Below are 16906 nucleotides of genomic sequence, written 5' to 3'. Positions count from 1 at the left end.
GATAGGCTGACCGGGTGACTGACTGATCAGGTTTTACATACTTTCCAAAACAAAAATCTCAATCCAATTGTTGCATGTAAGATTCAAATTCATGTCTCAGAAAAACTATACATTAGTAAATGGAGCTTCAGGGTTATTTGTGAGTATAGGAAGGACAAATGTTAAATCTGGCAATTCTGCTAATCTATCATATTAGGAATATAAAAATTATGACTAGTCCACCAAACCTAATATACTACCTATCAATAGTACTACAAGAAGTGTATTACATAGTTACATAGAGTTTTTCCTATTAACATAAAAATATTCCCTTAACTAGCTAATGTATATGTTTCAATTATGTACATACTCAACTGTGAATTGCAAGTGCAATCGCACCTGAATGGTAGGAAGGTAGAGAAAAATGTGTAACTTCAAAAAGCATACTCAGTATTATAATTTTCTTTTGGAGTAAAAATATTATTATTAATACAAATTATGGAAATGGTATAGTTTATAATTTTCAAAACGGAATAATATAAAAGGTTAAGACACCATGACCCAGGCTTTTTAAAATCTGATAAAGTGTTAGAGTAATAATGAGTATATAAATTGGTATTCAAAAAAATTTGGTATTAACAGATCAATTGCATATATACCATAAATTAATACCTATTAAAATTTTATTATATAATACTTAACACTAATAAATATTTTTATTTTGAATAATATTTTTTTTAAATCTCAGATTTAATTAAAAAACATTAGCTCTAAAACGTTAACAAAAGGGCACCTGGGTGGCTCAGTTTGTTAAGTGGCTGCCTTCAGCTCAGGTCATGATCTCAAGGTCCTGAGATCAAGCCCCATGCCAGGCTCCATGCTCAGTGGGGAGCCTGCTTTTCTCCCTCTGCTGCTTCCCCGCTTGTGCTCTCTCTCTCTCAAATAAATAAAATCTTAAAAATAAAACTAAATTAAATTAAAAAGTTAATAGTTTATCCATTCTGGCAGAAATTCATGCAGAATTTTTTTAAAAAATCCTCCCTGAGACTGTTAAAAGTTGACAGATTTATTATTATAAGGTGTTCTAAACATCTTTTTTTTGGGTGGCAACTGAAAAACCGTCATTCACTAAGAAAAGTAAAAGATGCCATATTGTTATAAAAGATAAATCTGGGTAGTTACAAAAGATGATGTATCTATTACATTTTGACATCCTATTACTGTATCAATTGAACACACACAAAAAATGTTCTTAATTTTATACTCATAACTTTTTTTTCTGGAATTTCATTCAAAAGAAGATCCTCAAATAGCATTTCACAACGATCTGCAACTGTATTCAATATATCTCTCTTCATTGCCTATGAAAAAACAAAACAAATTACAATAAGAAATAAAACCCATTACTTTAGATTTGCACTATTTTATTACCACCCTCCCCCAACATAATTGACTTTCCTATATAATGATGTCCACTAAAATAACTGGTACATCATTCCATTTTTTAATGTCCATTTATTTAACATGCTTATTAACACATTAACAGTTTAATAGCAAATTTGCTTAACCTTCATTTAAATAATTAAAACCAAATAAATGAATGAAATTTTCCATCTAAAGAAATAATGCTAGTATTCCAAATTAGGAAATGTATAACTATGACAAAAGTGCCAGTCATCATTTTTTAAATTTCTGGATAGAAATTTTACGGATTACAGAATATTACCTAATAATACTTCCAATGAATACTTTTCTTGTTATTTAAAAAGTTTAATTTCCCTCCAAAGAAATGATTTCAAATGCACTAATATCTCACAACTGTGGAGCACTGAATAAACTTGTATAATCATCAGTTTAAAAAAGGCATTTTAAAACAGACATCCTACATATGAAAATCTTGGGACCAATTACATGGTATATTTGGACTAGCCAATAGATTGGGACTTGATTATCAGTTAAAATCAAATTCATAATTATGAAATCTGAGATTGAGAAAAATTTTAGGATTTTTGGATAGTTACATCTACATGCTTCTGTTTTTCATATACCAGTTATTCCTTTTGTACCTGCACAGCATCTTTAACCTTGGGTTTATTGCTATGAATATAGGCTCTGCATTTCACAGCACCCTTAAGGTTTACAGAGCCACTGCAGATCTGGACTGTGGCTGTGGATCTGCGGTCCGAATTCAGAAGCTGAAAGACAAAATCTCTTTAAGTTCTAATAGCCAGCAATTAACTATATGAAACACTTAAAAATTATATAAGCCATTTCATGAAGCAAGATAGAATTTTTGACTGAACCAAGTGTTTGAAAATATTTCCCATAAATTATTAAAAGGCCTTCATATTCCTCCTTACTAAGTTATATATTATTTTCTGAGTATTTTAAATGTACTCTGATGTTAAACACAACTACATCTAAATTTTTTCTTACTAACATGACCATCTAAAATACCATTCTTTATTTAACATATTCACTAAAAATATATTATTTGCAGATTACTCGGTTAAATACTGTTAAGATAAAAGATGTGTAAAGAAGACATATATATATATTTAGTACATCATCTGTGTAGTAGGATATATAAGGTATGCAATATAAGATTTGCACAAAAATAACTGGAATAACAGAGGTTGTGATAAATTTGGTAAAATGATAAGCAGTGTAAAGACACTTATTTATACACTTTTGACACTTAACTTCCATAGACTAAAAGTAATGCTATATGTTCCCCAGCAGCAAAAAGGCAAGTCAACTGCGGTTGTCACCAGAAAATGACATGAGTGATTGTAAGCAGTCACTTCCGTTTACAAGCTCATTCTTCCGTAATCTAAGGAGTGTTAATTCATGCTTGGTTTCAAGATGTTTCACAGATGTTTTTAACCTTATTATTTTAATAAATGCCCAAACAAGGAGAGCATTAAAACAGTGAAAGTACTACTGGAAGCCTATAAATCACAATGGAAACAAAAATTGTGATTTTGACATGGTAAAAATAAAAATTCTAAGTATACCTAGAATAAATAGGGTCAATTCTGAAGAACAAAAACAAATCATGCAACTTATGAATAGTGTTATATGTGCCTCTGCAAAAAGAATAATCAGGAACTGAGGAGGAAAAATGGTGAAGAAAATGAAAGACTTAATATATAGCTACTGAACAGTCAATATCTAACGTAATTCAAGCAAAGCTAGTTTGTTTTTTTTGTGTTGTTTTTTTTTTTAAGAATTTAAACTTAAACACAGTCAAGTTCTTATTGGTAAGAAATTTGTCACAGACTGAATAGTTTAAAAGGTTCCAAGTCTGTTTAAAAAAATGTCTTTCATCAAACCAAACAGTAGGGTGATAATGCTCATATTGTATCTGGAATAAGCTTCCTATGATACTCGTAGAGATCTATATATCAATAAGGTGAGGGTGGAGGGAGAGTACTGGGCTTCCCTTATCCACTATGCGGAACTTTACTATTGATGAAACTATTCCATTTTGGAACATAATGCCCTATTTTATATATTTAATATCTAGCATATGTTTTATAGTATATAACACACTTATAATAATATATAACATAACATAATATAATATAACACTATCTAATATTATACAACATATAATAGTGCCCTTAATTAGGGCACTATTTTCCAAAAAGGACTAGACTATATATTACAGACTACATACATACACGGAGAATTTTCAAAAGATGTAAGGATTAACTTACTCCTTTCTGGTAGAAATGTACCTGTGTTCTACAAATGTCAACTCCTCTTGGTTTCTTTGGACTTAGGAACAAAGTAGCTTACAAAGAGACTCTGGGAACCTAACTTGGTCATAAGTGGAGGAATTTCTGTGACAATGATATAGTATTTTGGAAAAGAAAAGATCCCTCTGGTTATGATCACCAAAAGAAACTTTACATAAGTGGTAGCATTTGGGGTAGATCTTAAAGTACAGACAGGATTCTGACTGTCTGAATGACAGAGAAAAGATGGTACTGGCAAGACACATGGCTCAGAAAATAAATACGATTTTAAAGGCATAGAAAGCAAACCTCTGAAACAGTAAGTATGAAATTAATGAATAGGCATGCTGCGGCTATGAAGAGCCTTGAATTAGACTTTTCTAAGTAGTCAGTGTAGAGCACCTAAGAAATTTTAAACAAGGAGATTAACACAATCAGTGCCTAACCCTTATACATACTCAATAAATACTTTCTAAAAAAACACTAATAAGTAAATAACAAGTGAATGAATGCAAACTGTGACTCAGGATAATCTGACGGTTTATATGTAGGATAGACTGGAAATATAGAAGATACTCCAAGAGACATACAAATAAAGGTATCAGGATTTTCAGAAAAAGAATCACTCTGGACAAGAATGAACAGAGACCAGTTAAGAGTTATATGTAATAATATAGGTAAATTAATAACATTGTAAGACTAGTGGCAGTTAAGACCGTAAGGAAAATAGAAGATGAACTTAACACTGCAAAGGAAAAATCAACAAGACTTGATGGAGGTTAAGTAGGAGGAAAGTGACATCAAATATTTATTGACTACTTATTACATATTAGTCATTTTAAAGTTTCAAGCTGGCTGACCAGTGGAATGATTGATAAAAAGATATTATACTGTATAATAATAAATATTATAATAAATTATCTCTCATAATATTATCTCTCCTTTCTGTTTTCCCGTAGTCTACACATCTACCAACTCCAATTTTATCACTAAAATAATTTTAAGTAAATTATTTAAAAAACCAAAAGGTCACGTAAGCATATCTAGTAAAAAGCATATAGATACAGGAATAGCTTTAAAATAAAGGACACATCTAGGGGTGCCTGGATGGCTCAGTTGTTAAGCGTCTGCTTTCAGCTCAGGTCATGATCCCAGGGTCCTGGGATTGAGCCCCGCATCGGGCTCCCTGCTCGGCCAGGAGCCTGCTTCTCCCTCTCCCACTCCCCCTGCTTGTGTTCCCTCTCTAGCTGTCTCTCTCTCTCTCTGTCAAATAAATAAAATAAAATCTTTAAATAAAATAAAGGACACATCTAAACTCAAAGGTACTAAGAGAAATTGAGAACTCATGTTGAGTGCCATTAAGTCCAATGACAATTTAGTAAATACTATTGCCAAACACAGAGAAGGAAGAAAAGAAATTAAAAAGTCCTCCTATGCAAATTACTTTTAAGTCTATTTTACTTAGTTAAAAAAAAATACAATATTTGTATTTGTACAAAACATACAATAAAAAATATCCTGTTCTGCATGCATTCTTTTAGGAATAATTAGTGGCTTTAACTTTTTATTCTTCAAGATACCCGACTTCCAATTCTGAAGAGATGTGTAATTTAAAACAACTATATAAAAATATAAAAGTTGCTAATAATATGTGATTTTTACCAAATCAGAGGAGGTATAAATATACTTCAAAATTAAGTATATGACAACTCTTGGCACATCTGTGCATACATCTTTTTAAGTTGTTAAGAACTACAACTTTGCTCATAAAACCTACAACCCAAAATATCACACACACATACATGTATGTATGTATTTGTTATTTATATATGTTATATATATAAAATACATATATATTTTTAAATTGCTCTCTACTTGATGCTAAAATCTTAATAGCCTTGAGGCAAAAGACCAAAATAGGTTTTATTAACATAATGCTTCTTGGAAATAAATTTCCTAGAACTAGACATTTTTTACACTTCACATCTCTAAAATTCTTTGACTCTCTAATTATAAATATAAAAACCAAAACAATTTCATTACGATTATTCTAAAAAATAAAGTATTTTAGATAAGTAGTATTTTAAAATATTTACCAACTGTGTTAGCACTTTGACATCAAAAGAATGACTAGTTGCTTGAACATTGCCTCTAGAGGATTTTTTCTGAAAAAACACAAAAGTTAAAAAACTAGATTACTGAGACTGGAGTGGAATACAAAAGACAATTTAGGAACTATCTTACATATATTAAGTAACTTAGAGGAAAAGAAAGTCTTATTATTTGTTTTATATTGGCTTTTTCTATAGATATGTTACTTTGTGTATTGTCTATCAGTCAGTGTATACTCTTAAAAACCATTAATTCCCTACTTTTATTCCTCTAAAGTAAGGATTGGCAAACTATGGCTATAGGTCAAATCCAGACCACTTCTAGTCTTTGTAAATAAAGTTTTACAGAACGCAATCAAAATCATTCATTTACATGTTATCTGTGGCTGCTTGTTGAATAGTTGCCAGAGACTATGTGGGCCACCGAGTCTAAAATATTTACTATTTGGTTTTTACATAAAGTTCACTGACCCTTGCACTAAAGGGAGAGATGACCAAAGCTCCTCTTCAGATAGATCAAAGCTATTTTAGAAACCTGTATAGATTCCTTCTATAAAATGGTCCAACAGTCTTTTAAACGGCTATCAAAGTAGAACATGTACCTTTAGTTTTAAGCAAGCAGTTTACAATTGGGAAATTAGATAGAATTTAGATGACACTCCCTTCTTCAGATTTCAGGATTCCAATTAATTCAGAAATAATCTCCAATCATTTTCTGAAAAAAACATTTATTTGCCCTTTACTTTAAAAGACCTTAGAAATAAAAAAAAAAAAAAAAAAAAAAGACCTTAGAAATAAGAAGTAGATGGAAACTGTTTTCAGGAAGGCAAGAACTAAAGAAAAGTCATCTTTTATTTTTCCTTAAGCACAAATAATTTCATAAGTAAGATGATTTTCTCTCAACTCACCTGTCCTTCTAACAGATCACAATCTTCATCTTTAACTTGTCCATTAATCAAATAAACGCCATTTTCTATTTGCTTAGCCCAGCGTGCAAGTCCATTCTTAAAAGGAACACAACATGGATATCTTTCAGATATAATGTCATCTCAATTAAACTCCCTAGGGCCCACTTTTTTTCCACCTAATATACTCAAATGTTAATGTGGTAATCAGTAACGTGGTATTTTATTTTTTGAGTTAACATTTTGCCATTTTTTCTTCATGTATTTTTAAAAAATTTTTGCATATAGTTGACACACAATATTACATTAGTTTCAGGTATACAACATAGTGACCCAATTTATTTATACTTATGCTGTGCTCACAAATGTACCTACCATCTGTCACTGCACAACACTATTATAATATCACTGACTATATTCCCTATGCTTGCTTTTATTCCGTCTCATAAACAACAAAAAAAAGTATATCCCCAAATTTTGGCAACTTAGCCATATTTAATAATAGTTTTTCTAATCTTTATCCCAAACCAACATTCATATCACACACTTAGGAGGCTTAATAACTACATGATCATAGTCAAATAAAATTCAATAATTCCCATTATATTAAAAGTGAGAAAAGAGAAAGAACCTCAAGAACAAATATATAAAGCAGTACTAAAGAGGAAAAAATAAGCAAGTTCCATTTGCTTCCTTCAATAGGAAAAAAGAAGAGAACTGAAATAAGAACAAAAGAATGGTACAGAAATACAAAAGAGGACTGGAAAGGAGAAAATAAAACTAAAGACCAAGAGGGAAAAAAAAAAGACCAAACAGTATACCTTTTTATATAATTATATTTTATGTAACTATATTTTACAATGTACTTAACTGCATGTTAATCAAGAAATATTTATGGAGCACCTATTATGCTAAATACATTAGTATTATAATGCTGTCCTATCTCTAAATTTCTAATTTGGCTGGAGTAATAAATTAGTCACCCGTAATAATATCATCATAATTAGCATGTAATTTTTGAGGACTACAAAATGAATGGCATAGACAACCAAAATAAAAGCAGATTATCTGTTCAGTGATCACTAAAGAAAATTCATTTTGCCCTGATACCTTTGTATTTTTCTCCAGAGTATAGCTGACAGAAGTGGTAGACAGTGGGATGTGAATATTAATATGAACTGTACACTCTAATGAAAGCCATGAAGTTGATAGTCCATTTTGATACTTCCAATCTGCTGGTTTTGCTGAACTCTTTAGCAGTGGGGAAGGTGGAAAAACATAAAATGTGATTTAGGTAAAATACACAGATCAATAAAATATAAAATGTACAACCTAATAAATCATATAAGCTGATATCTAACATATTTGGCCAACTTCTTTCATTAAAGGGCAACAGGTTAAAACTAAATAGAAATAAAGCATGCATTAAATTCACTATCCTTCAATACATTCCAGACAGCCTTGGCAACTCCATCCCCCAGTGCTAGGTTAAAAAGAATCCGTTCTCTGGTTCTCATCTGTAACTTTGACAGTGTCAATTCAGAAGCTTCTGTGTGGAGCAAATAACCACTGAACGACTATCAGGTGCCAGATGTTCTCCTTTCTGTCCTATCCTCTCTTAACACAATACTGCGAAGTTACTTTTTCATATTGCTTTTAGACACCTTAGCAAAATGTTAGTCTGGATTCTGCTAGTAGGTAGTTTGCTTACTAGGCAACGTAACTACCAAAAGCCCAGATGCTTTTACTACCAACCTCTCAAATATAATACTAAATGCATAAATAGGTAGGGTGAGCTTAAGAAAAATATTTGAACAACAACAAAAACTTTTTTCCTTGCTTGTAATGAAATTAATCATATTGCAAAACAAAAAGTGCAGGTGGTTGTAGACATCGATAAGAAGTGAAAGCACTGAAAAATTTTATAACTAAATAATTGAATTTTATTTTAAAAATACTTTGTAATACAAAAATCTTTAAAAAGCAATTTTTCTTACCTTTGGATCATGGATATCATAAGTTCGACAAAATATTCTTTACTGATTAAGGATAGAAATAACCAAAAAAATAGAATTCTTGATAATCAAAAGAAAATAAACTATCAAAAAATCAAAATAAAGTACATGCATCCAAGAGTTTTTATAAAATCATACCACTTCGTATACTTAAAGATATACATATATATTTATATGTATGTTTGCACAAATACACATACAACTTGTAAATAAACATATATACATTTTTTGTATAAACTAATATATATGTACACAAAAACCGTTCTGACTATAATACTTGTGGTGCTTTAAACTATTCCCTATTGCTTAAAATCCTGCTAATCACAATGAATAGAATGGAAGCACTTGCAAAATTTTCCTCAAATACACACCCTCTATAACAATTAGGAGTGCTGTTTTGAATGGAGTCAAGTCTGAAAATGTTTATTGGGTCAAAGGGCCTGTAAATGAGTTACAAGCTCAGCTTCTGCAGGAATGATCAGTTTTTGAATTTTGTCTTTTGCAAGTCCTAATTTACTGGTCCCTTGCACTGCTTCGCTCCCTTGGTGTGGCTGCCTCTGGTACTCTTGCCCTGGCAAGATGTAGAGGAAAGAAGCTAAGGAGGCTTTTAGTGTCACTTGATCTTGGCTAAAGACATAAAAATTTCTTGGATGTCCTACAGTGTCCAGCTCAGTATTATCTGGTGCTCTGAATTGGACATTTTGAACTGGAGGTGAAAATTTAACATGATAAAAGCCATTACTTTGCCTAAGCTGTCAGATGGGCATCGACCTCTCTTGTAGAGGACCTACTAAGCATCAAAAAATGGGGTAGTTGGCTGGTAAAGAGCTCAGAATCCCCAGTCCTTGCCACCTTTCTTAAACTCTTTAACAATCCTAAGACATGATTAACGACCATTATTTCTATTATTATTATTGGCAGTCCTAATTATGTGTTATTTGAAGGAAAAACTTCCAAATTATGCCTGTTTTCAAAATACAATTTAAATAAATATTTCGGGAAAAAACTGCAGGAACATTATTTTGATATCACATACTTTAAAATATAAACACCTAAATAAAAGATACTTTTTTGTAGAAGAACAAATGTGAAGTGTCACTCGTTCTGAGATCTCCTCTTCTGTGAAATTCCACAATCTCCTTTTATTCATAGATTTTTCCATAGCAAATACTAGCTGAAAGAGAGCAAAACACACATCAACTTAATGCAAAATAAGAGAACAAAAGTGAGTGCAGAAAAAAGATAATTATAATGTCTCTAAGCTCCTAATTAGCTTTAAAATTCCATGATTCTATCATTAAATTTTATTTTCTTCAAAAGAAAAACTGATTATTAACTTTTTGGATTCCATTTTCAGGGATCTATAAAATTTGCGTTCTAAATGTAAAAATATAAATCACGGTCATTGATCAACTGGACATAAGAAATTAATTTTGGGTAATTAGGATTTAAGTTTAGAAGTATAGAATAAAGACTATTTTAATTAGAATGAGAAATGACAAGTGACTTTTAACCTACAAAAATGAAGCAGGTCACCCTTTTGGGATTTCTTACTAAATATCACAAAAGATATAAGGCACTATACAGTACACATAAAATATAGTAGTAACAAACTGAAAGTAAAAAAAAAATCAGAAATAGTGACATACATTTATGCCAGAAATAAGAACTATAAAAATGCATACCTGATATGAGTAGAGGGGTCATAAATTTGACTCTAAACCTCCTAATAATAATGTGCACAGACAAACCTAATCTGTTACCTAATTCACATGGTGCATAAACTGAACACAATTGATGAGAAGAGGCACAACTTTCTTAATAATGATATCAAAAGAAATTTCTTCGAAGCAAAAGGAAAGAGGACCGTGTACGTGGGGGCTGCCTGGGTGGCTCAGTCGTTAAGCGTCTGCCTTTAGCTCAGATTATGATCCCAGGGTCCTGGGATCAAGCCCCACATCAGGCTCCCTGCTCAGCGGGAAGCCTGCTTCTCCCTCTCCCACTCCCCCTGCTTGTGTTCCCTCTCTCGCTGTCTCTCTCTGTCAAATAAATAAAAAATCTTAAAAAAAAAAAAAAAAAAAAAGAAAGAGGACCAACTGTATCTCTCTAGCACGGAGCCCACATTCACCCTATGCAATCCAGTGCCAACCACAAAAGGATGCACAACCAATGAGATTAAAAACACATTTAGATTACATTTCAAAATGTCAAAGAAGATGAACAACTGTGAAAGGTACATTTATTTAAAATGGAAAAAACAGCAGAAAGTTGAGTAACTAGCCAGGGGGGAGGAATATCTCCATTTTCTTCCCTTTCTCCCTTAGGTAAAATTGCAAAGATTTAATGTGGGACATTTGACAGGAAAGGTTACAAAACTGGAAGAATCTGTAGCAACTGTGATTCTTACTGGCTGCACACTTTCTTACTAGAAAATGTTTTTTGGAGATTCTGTGGGGTTTTGCACTTCTCAAGATTATAGGGTTCCCCCCCTCTTGGGGTGGGAAAGAACTTTTTGAAGGCTCATTTGGATCCTGAGTACTAAAAGAGATGAAAGCTGCCTGCACAAAGTTTGCTTTAGATTTGGGCTTAAGGGGAAACAGCTTGTAGACCTTCATATTTATTTACATACTATGTTACCCAATTTACTGATACGGGAATAAAAAAGGGAGGGGACTAATGATAGATACTCTGTCCAGGAATAAAGAATCTGATTATTATTATTACTATTTTTTAAAGATTTTATTTATTTATTTGACAGAGAGAGACACAGCGAGAGAGGGAACACAAGCAGGGGGAGTAGGAGAGGGAGAAGCAGGCTTCCTGCCGAGCAGGGAGCCCGATGCAGGGCTCGATCCCAGGACCCTGGGATCACGACCTGAGCCGAAGGCAGACGCTTAATGACTGAGCCACCCAGGCGCCACAAATCTGATTATGTTTTACTCTCAGGATCTTGAGAATATTGAACAGGTGAAGAATCACAAAATCTATCAACTTCGCATTATAGCAATCACTTGGAATTAAAAGGAAGCTCTAGCAGAATATTGCTATTGTATAAGAAAAACTCTTAAACCATTATAATTTGTCTCATAATAGTAAAAAATTATCTTTAAACTTAAAGCTATTTAAAAATATATAGCTTTGATTGAAAATAGAAATATTGACATTTCTTTTACGCTCAAAATACCAAGCAGTTGGATGGAAAAAGCAGTTTCAACATAATCCCAGCATAAAGAATTATGGAATACTAATCTAAATATGCCTAGGATCATTGTTTATAAGTATAATCAATTAAAATATGACATAACTTTGGGGCGCCTGGGTGATTCAGTTGGTTAAGCATCTGACTCTTAATCTCAGCTCAGATCTTGATCTTAAGGTTGTGAGTTCAAGCCCCATGTTGGACTCCATGCTGGGTGTGGAGCTTGCTTTTAAAAAAAAAAAAAAAAAAAGTGGGCGCCTGGGTGGCTCAGTTGGTTAAGCGACTGCCTTCGGCTCAGGTCATGATCCTGGAGTCCCGGGATCGAGTCCCGCATCGGGCTCCCTGCTCAGCAGGGAGTCTGCTTCTCCCTCTCCTGCTCCTCCCTCTTGTGCTCTCTCTCTCTCTTACTCTCTCTCTCAAATAAATAAATAAAATCTTTAAAAAAAAAAAAGTAACTTTGATCATATTAAGAATTTTTGATATTTCAGACTTACTCTGCGCAGGGCATTCTGAAAATCATTTCCCATTTCTAAAGTTGTAATGATAAATACTCCAAGAACTAAAAGTCCCCCTGGTAGCATTCTGGACACCTAAAAATAAAAATATAGTATTAGTTAACATAAGTATTTGCCATTATATGCAATCTTTTGTGTTTGATAAGCTAAATATTAAATCAGCAAATACTCTTGAGTACCAACTATATGCATAGCATTGAGGTGGGAGCTTTGAAAAATGGGTTAAAATATTGAGAAATATTTGGTAACCATGATGAAGGGGCGTCGTTATATACACAATGTTCCTAGAGTGTCCTTACTTTTTTGCCTTTATAACTAAAGCTATTTAATACCATTAGTAATGACACCCTTTAGCTACATCAATAAACAAACCCCTTTCTCACAAGATCACAGACTGAAATACCTTCTAAAAATTTTTCAATGGCTTCTACTGTCACCTAAATAATATATAAATTTATCTACTACTGGTATTTCAGACCCTTTAAAATCTAGCTAATCTGATACTCAGAGCCTCACTTGATATTACTTTCCCTGAAATACCATACATATACCTGGCTAACTCTATACCTTCATTCAGGCTGCTCCCTCAGCCTAAACTGACTCTCCCTTACCTTCTCTGTGTCTGAACTCTATTGAATACTTCAAAGTCAGCTTGAGGAAGCTGCCTTCCCTGATACTTTGATCTCCCAACTCCCATAAAACTTTGGTGTAGTTTTCCCATGGAACTTATCAGACAAGCCTGTGTTATAATTACTTGTATTCAATGGTCTGGAAGTTCTTTAAGGGAAGAAGTGATTCTCAACTAACTCTGTATACCTATTAATATTCAGAAGATTACTAAAGTTTGGGATTTGAAGAGAGGGGATCTGACTTGAAAATCCATTGTTTCCTATTTTTTACATTTATTTCAATTTTTTACATCTCTTTATTATATTGCATATGAATGTTATTTCCAATTTTTCTTTACTCTAAAATAATATTGTAAAAATTCTAGCAAGGCTTTCTGTATTCATGGGATTATTTGCTTAGAATAAATTTCTTGAAGTGGATTACTAGTTTATGAAGTTATGCATATTTTTAAGGTTTCTGACCCACACTACCAATTTGTTCTCCATAATATGTTATTTCCCTTCACGTGATTGTGGATAGTTCTTAATACACATGGACTTCTTTCTACCATCTAAACTCAGAGATCAAAGTGCTTTTTTTGTGTGTACTCAGTACATAAGAAAACTGATCAGAAAGTTAAATCTTCTTAGATACCATAGTCTATTCCTGAATATATTTATTTAGTGTCTGCTGGTGGTTCCCTATGATTTCATAAATCCTATTCATTATAGTAGCACAAGCTTGACATATAAATAAAGAACAAAGTTTTCATATTTGGCATGGAAATATGCATATTTTCAAAATCACCAACACATAAAAGTAGCTGTTTCTTTCTAGGGGCAAAAAGGTTAACCTATTTTGCTATAAAAATTTTATGTTTGTATGCGTACGTGTATGATACACATCTCTCTATACATATAGGTATATATGTGCTATATACATATGTATAAGTATATAGTTTTACAAGAAACCAAAAACAAAATTGGAGTCTAAAATTATTTAGAAACCATTGGGAATTTAAGTTTAAAATATTTAATATTTTCATTAGATGATATTAAAAATTTCTTAGATTCTTTTACTACACACAACCCCCCATCACAAATACAGACACATACAGATAAACGTGCATCTCTGAAAATTTTAAAGTTGATGGGAGATGGAAATGATTACTTTTACCTTACTCTAAAATTTTCTATTAGTTGACACAATCCATTCAATGACTACTTTCAAGTGTATTTACTCACCATTCCCTCTCACCCACTCCCAAATCTGTTTCCTTCTATGAAATGGCAACACCATCTTCCTAAACATCCAGGCTAGAAATCTCTGTCATCTTTAGCTACTTTCTCAAATGCTCTTCATTCCCAGTCTACTTGGTCACTAAATCATCTTGCTACTAGCTCTGTGACTGGAGTGTTTTGGCAGTGAAGTTTTAACTCACTGCATTAGTTAATTCATGCATTCATTTATTCAATATTTTGGAGTTCTTGTAAACTATGGAAATACTATGCTTGGCATTGAGGATATAGCCATAAACAAAACAGATGTGATCCATCTTCATAAAGCTTAGTCTAGAATGGGCTCACATCATCTTTTTTTGAACTATAACAGTACTGATGTTCAGTCTCTCTACCCTCCATTTATACTGTATCAAGGTATTGAAATTATTTTCTAAATGACTGATCAATCATATCAACTCCTTCTCAAGATAGGGAGCTCTGAAAGTCTACCACAGAGCTACTATCTATCAAACTCCTTCTTAGGATGGCACTCCAAAACCATCCATAAACTGGCCCCTTCCAACCTTCTGTCTAAATACATTCTTTTAAATACCCATGTTCCAGTTATACCCAATTGCTTGCCCTGTCCCTACCTCTTCCCCTGCCTTTAACTTTCATGCCTTTGGATCATGTATTCATACAGTCCTTTGTGTGTTCAGTGTGTTCTCTGACTTCTACTGGCAGTCCTATTCATCTTACAAGTTCAGAACCTTCTGTGAAGCCATGGGCAGGTACTTAATTATTCACCATTCTATATTCTTATAGCACTTTTCTACTTTTATCCCATTTCTCTTGTGGTAATAATGTCTTTCACTTTGGTTACAACATACATTCTAAGGACATTAAAAACCATCATTTTATTCTCTCAGTACCCACGTTAAGTCTTTAAAACAATCTGACCAGCAACTTTATTGTCAATAACTAGTATTATTTTAAAGAATACTTGTAAATAAGCTAAAGGACCAATAATAAAGAGAGGTTAAAAAACAGTGCATAAAGGTTAACAATCTAAAAGCACAGCATATAGGGCACCTGGGTGGCTCAGTTGGTTAAGCGACTGCCTTCGGCTCAGGTCATGATCCTGGAGTCCCTGGATCGAGTCCCGCATTGGGCTCCCTGCTCGGCAGGGAGTCTGCTTTGCCCTCTGACCCTATCCCCTCTCATGTGTTCTCTCTCATTCTCTCTCTCTCAAATAAATAAATAAAATCTTTAAAAATAATAATAATAATAAATAAATAAAAATAATAATAATAAAAGCACAGCATATAAAGTCAAAGGCTTCCAAATCAGACTGCCTGGGTTCAAATCCCAGTTCCATCACTTATTATGTAATCTTGGGTGGGTTATTTAAACTCAAGTAAAAAATACTTTTTAAAATTATACACAAGTAATCAACAAATGAAAAATATAATCATGGATGAAACAGAACAGAAAATACTTCTATCATTGATATACTATGCAAGTTTTGAAAACTTAAAAATGAGTACTCTGAAATCCTAGTCTAGTAATCTGAGGATGAAGTGCTTTTATTTTGTTAGTCAATAAGCACAACTTAACTATATAAAAAGACAAATATGATGACCTGGTTGGCATGTTCTGTGGCCCATTCTTCATCCAAGTTATCCAACTTAGCTTTTTGTTGATGTGTGAGGTTCTCATTTTGTTCCTCTTTGGGTGGTGTTCTAGTGGCAAGAATGACATAATCCTTTTGTGAAGAACACTTAAAAACAAATTAGAAAAGCTTATTAGAGTGACATCTGATTGAAGAACATAAAGCTCTTGTGACATGCAAAAACAGTAATATTCATAGCAGCTTAAATTGTTAATACTTATAATGGAAGCTATGGGGAAACCAATTTTCATGAATAGCCTTACAATGTTTCCCTCACATATCATTTATTTATATACTTAATATCAGCTTCTTATTTGTTTGGGCATTCTGAATGTGAATCATATAATGGTCTTTAAAAACAGCTTACTGGATAAGTGAATATACTGTACTTTAAAATATGCTTGATCAGTTTTCTAGTTATTATATTTATCTTCTAAATAATCTGAACAGATGGAATGGTTCAGCAGATATAAAAACTCCATAAAATAAAGCAACAAATGACCTTGTGTTTCTTACTTCCATTGAAACAATGATAGTAGGGAACTTGTAGATGTGTATCCACAGAAAAGCAAAGGGGATGTGGGATACATAATTGAAGCCGTATCAGATTTATATTCCTGAGTTTTAATAGCACTTAAATGGTAAACAAAGGTGGGATAGCTGAAGATAAATTCAGGGAAGTTTTTTTTTTTTTTTTAAAGGATTTTCTTTTTTTTTTTTTTTAATTTTATTTATTTACTTGAGAGAGAAAGAATGAGAGACAGAGAGCATGAGAGGGAAGAGGATCAGAGGGAGAAGCAGACTCCCCGCTGAGCAGGGAGCCTGATGCGGGACTCGATCCTGGGACTCCAGGATCATGACCTGAGCTGAAGGCAGTCGCTTAACCAACTGAGCCACCCAGGCACCCTAAATTCAGGGAAGTTTTAATAGCTCAGTCT

The 16906-nt window shown here is 32.8% G+C and overlaps 1 protein-coding gene across 2 annotated transcripts in view; it reads right to left on the bottom strand.

The window, feature by feature from the left end:
- Positions 1-16906, bottom strand: part of ODR4 (odr-4 GPCR localization factor homolog) — a 36065-nt gene that overhangs the window by 14001 nt on the left and 5158 nt on the right. Inside the window, exons 3-11 of one of the 2 annotated variants that reach the window (XM_021682592.2) lie at positions 15939-16076; positions 12447-12542; positions 9821-9927; positions 8736-8772; positions 7849-7989; positions 6742-6837; positions 5819-5887; positions 2046-2174; positions 1250-1340 (exon numbers count right to left, since the gene is read on the bottom strand). In XM_021682592.2, the coding sequence (XP_021538267.1) occupies positions 1250-1340; positions 2046-2174; positions 5819-5887; positions 6742-6837; positions 7849-7989; positions 8736-8772; positions 9821-9927; positions 12447-12542; positions 15939-16076 (904 nt within the window). The remainder of the gene's footprint in view (positions 1-1249; positions 1341-2045; positions 2175-5818; positions 5888-6741; positions 6838-7848; positions 7990-8735; positions 8773-9820; positions 9928-12446; positions 12543-15938; positions 16077-16906) is intronic. The other variant, XM_044916393.1, reaches the window with a different exon arrangement.

This window comes from Neomonachus schauinslandi, chromosome 6 (assembly GCF_002201575.2).
Source record: "Neomonachus schauinslandi chromosome 6, ASM220157v2, whole genome shotgun sequence".
In the NCBI taxonomy this organism is placed as follows: Eukaryota; Metazoa; Chordata; class Mammalia; order Carnivora; family Phocidae; genus Neomonachus; species Neomonachus schauinslandi.
This window is presented reverse-complemented; position numbering and strand designations above follow the sequence as displayed.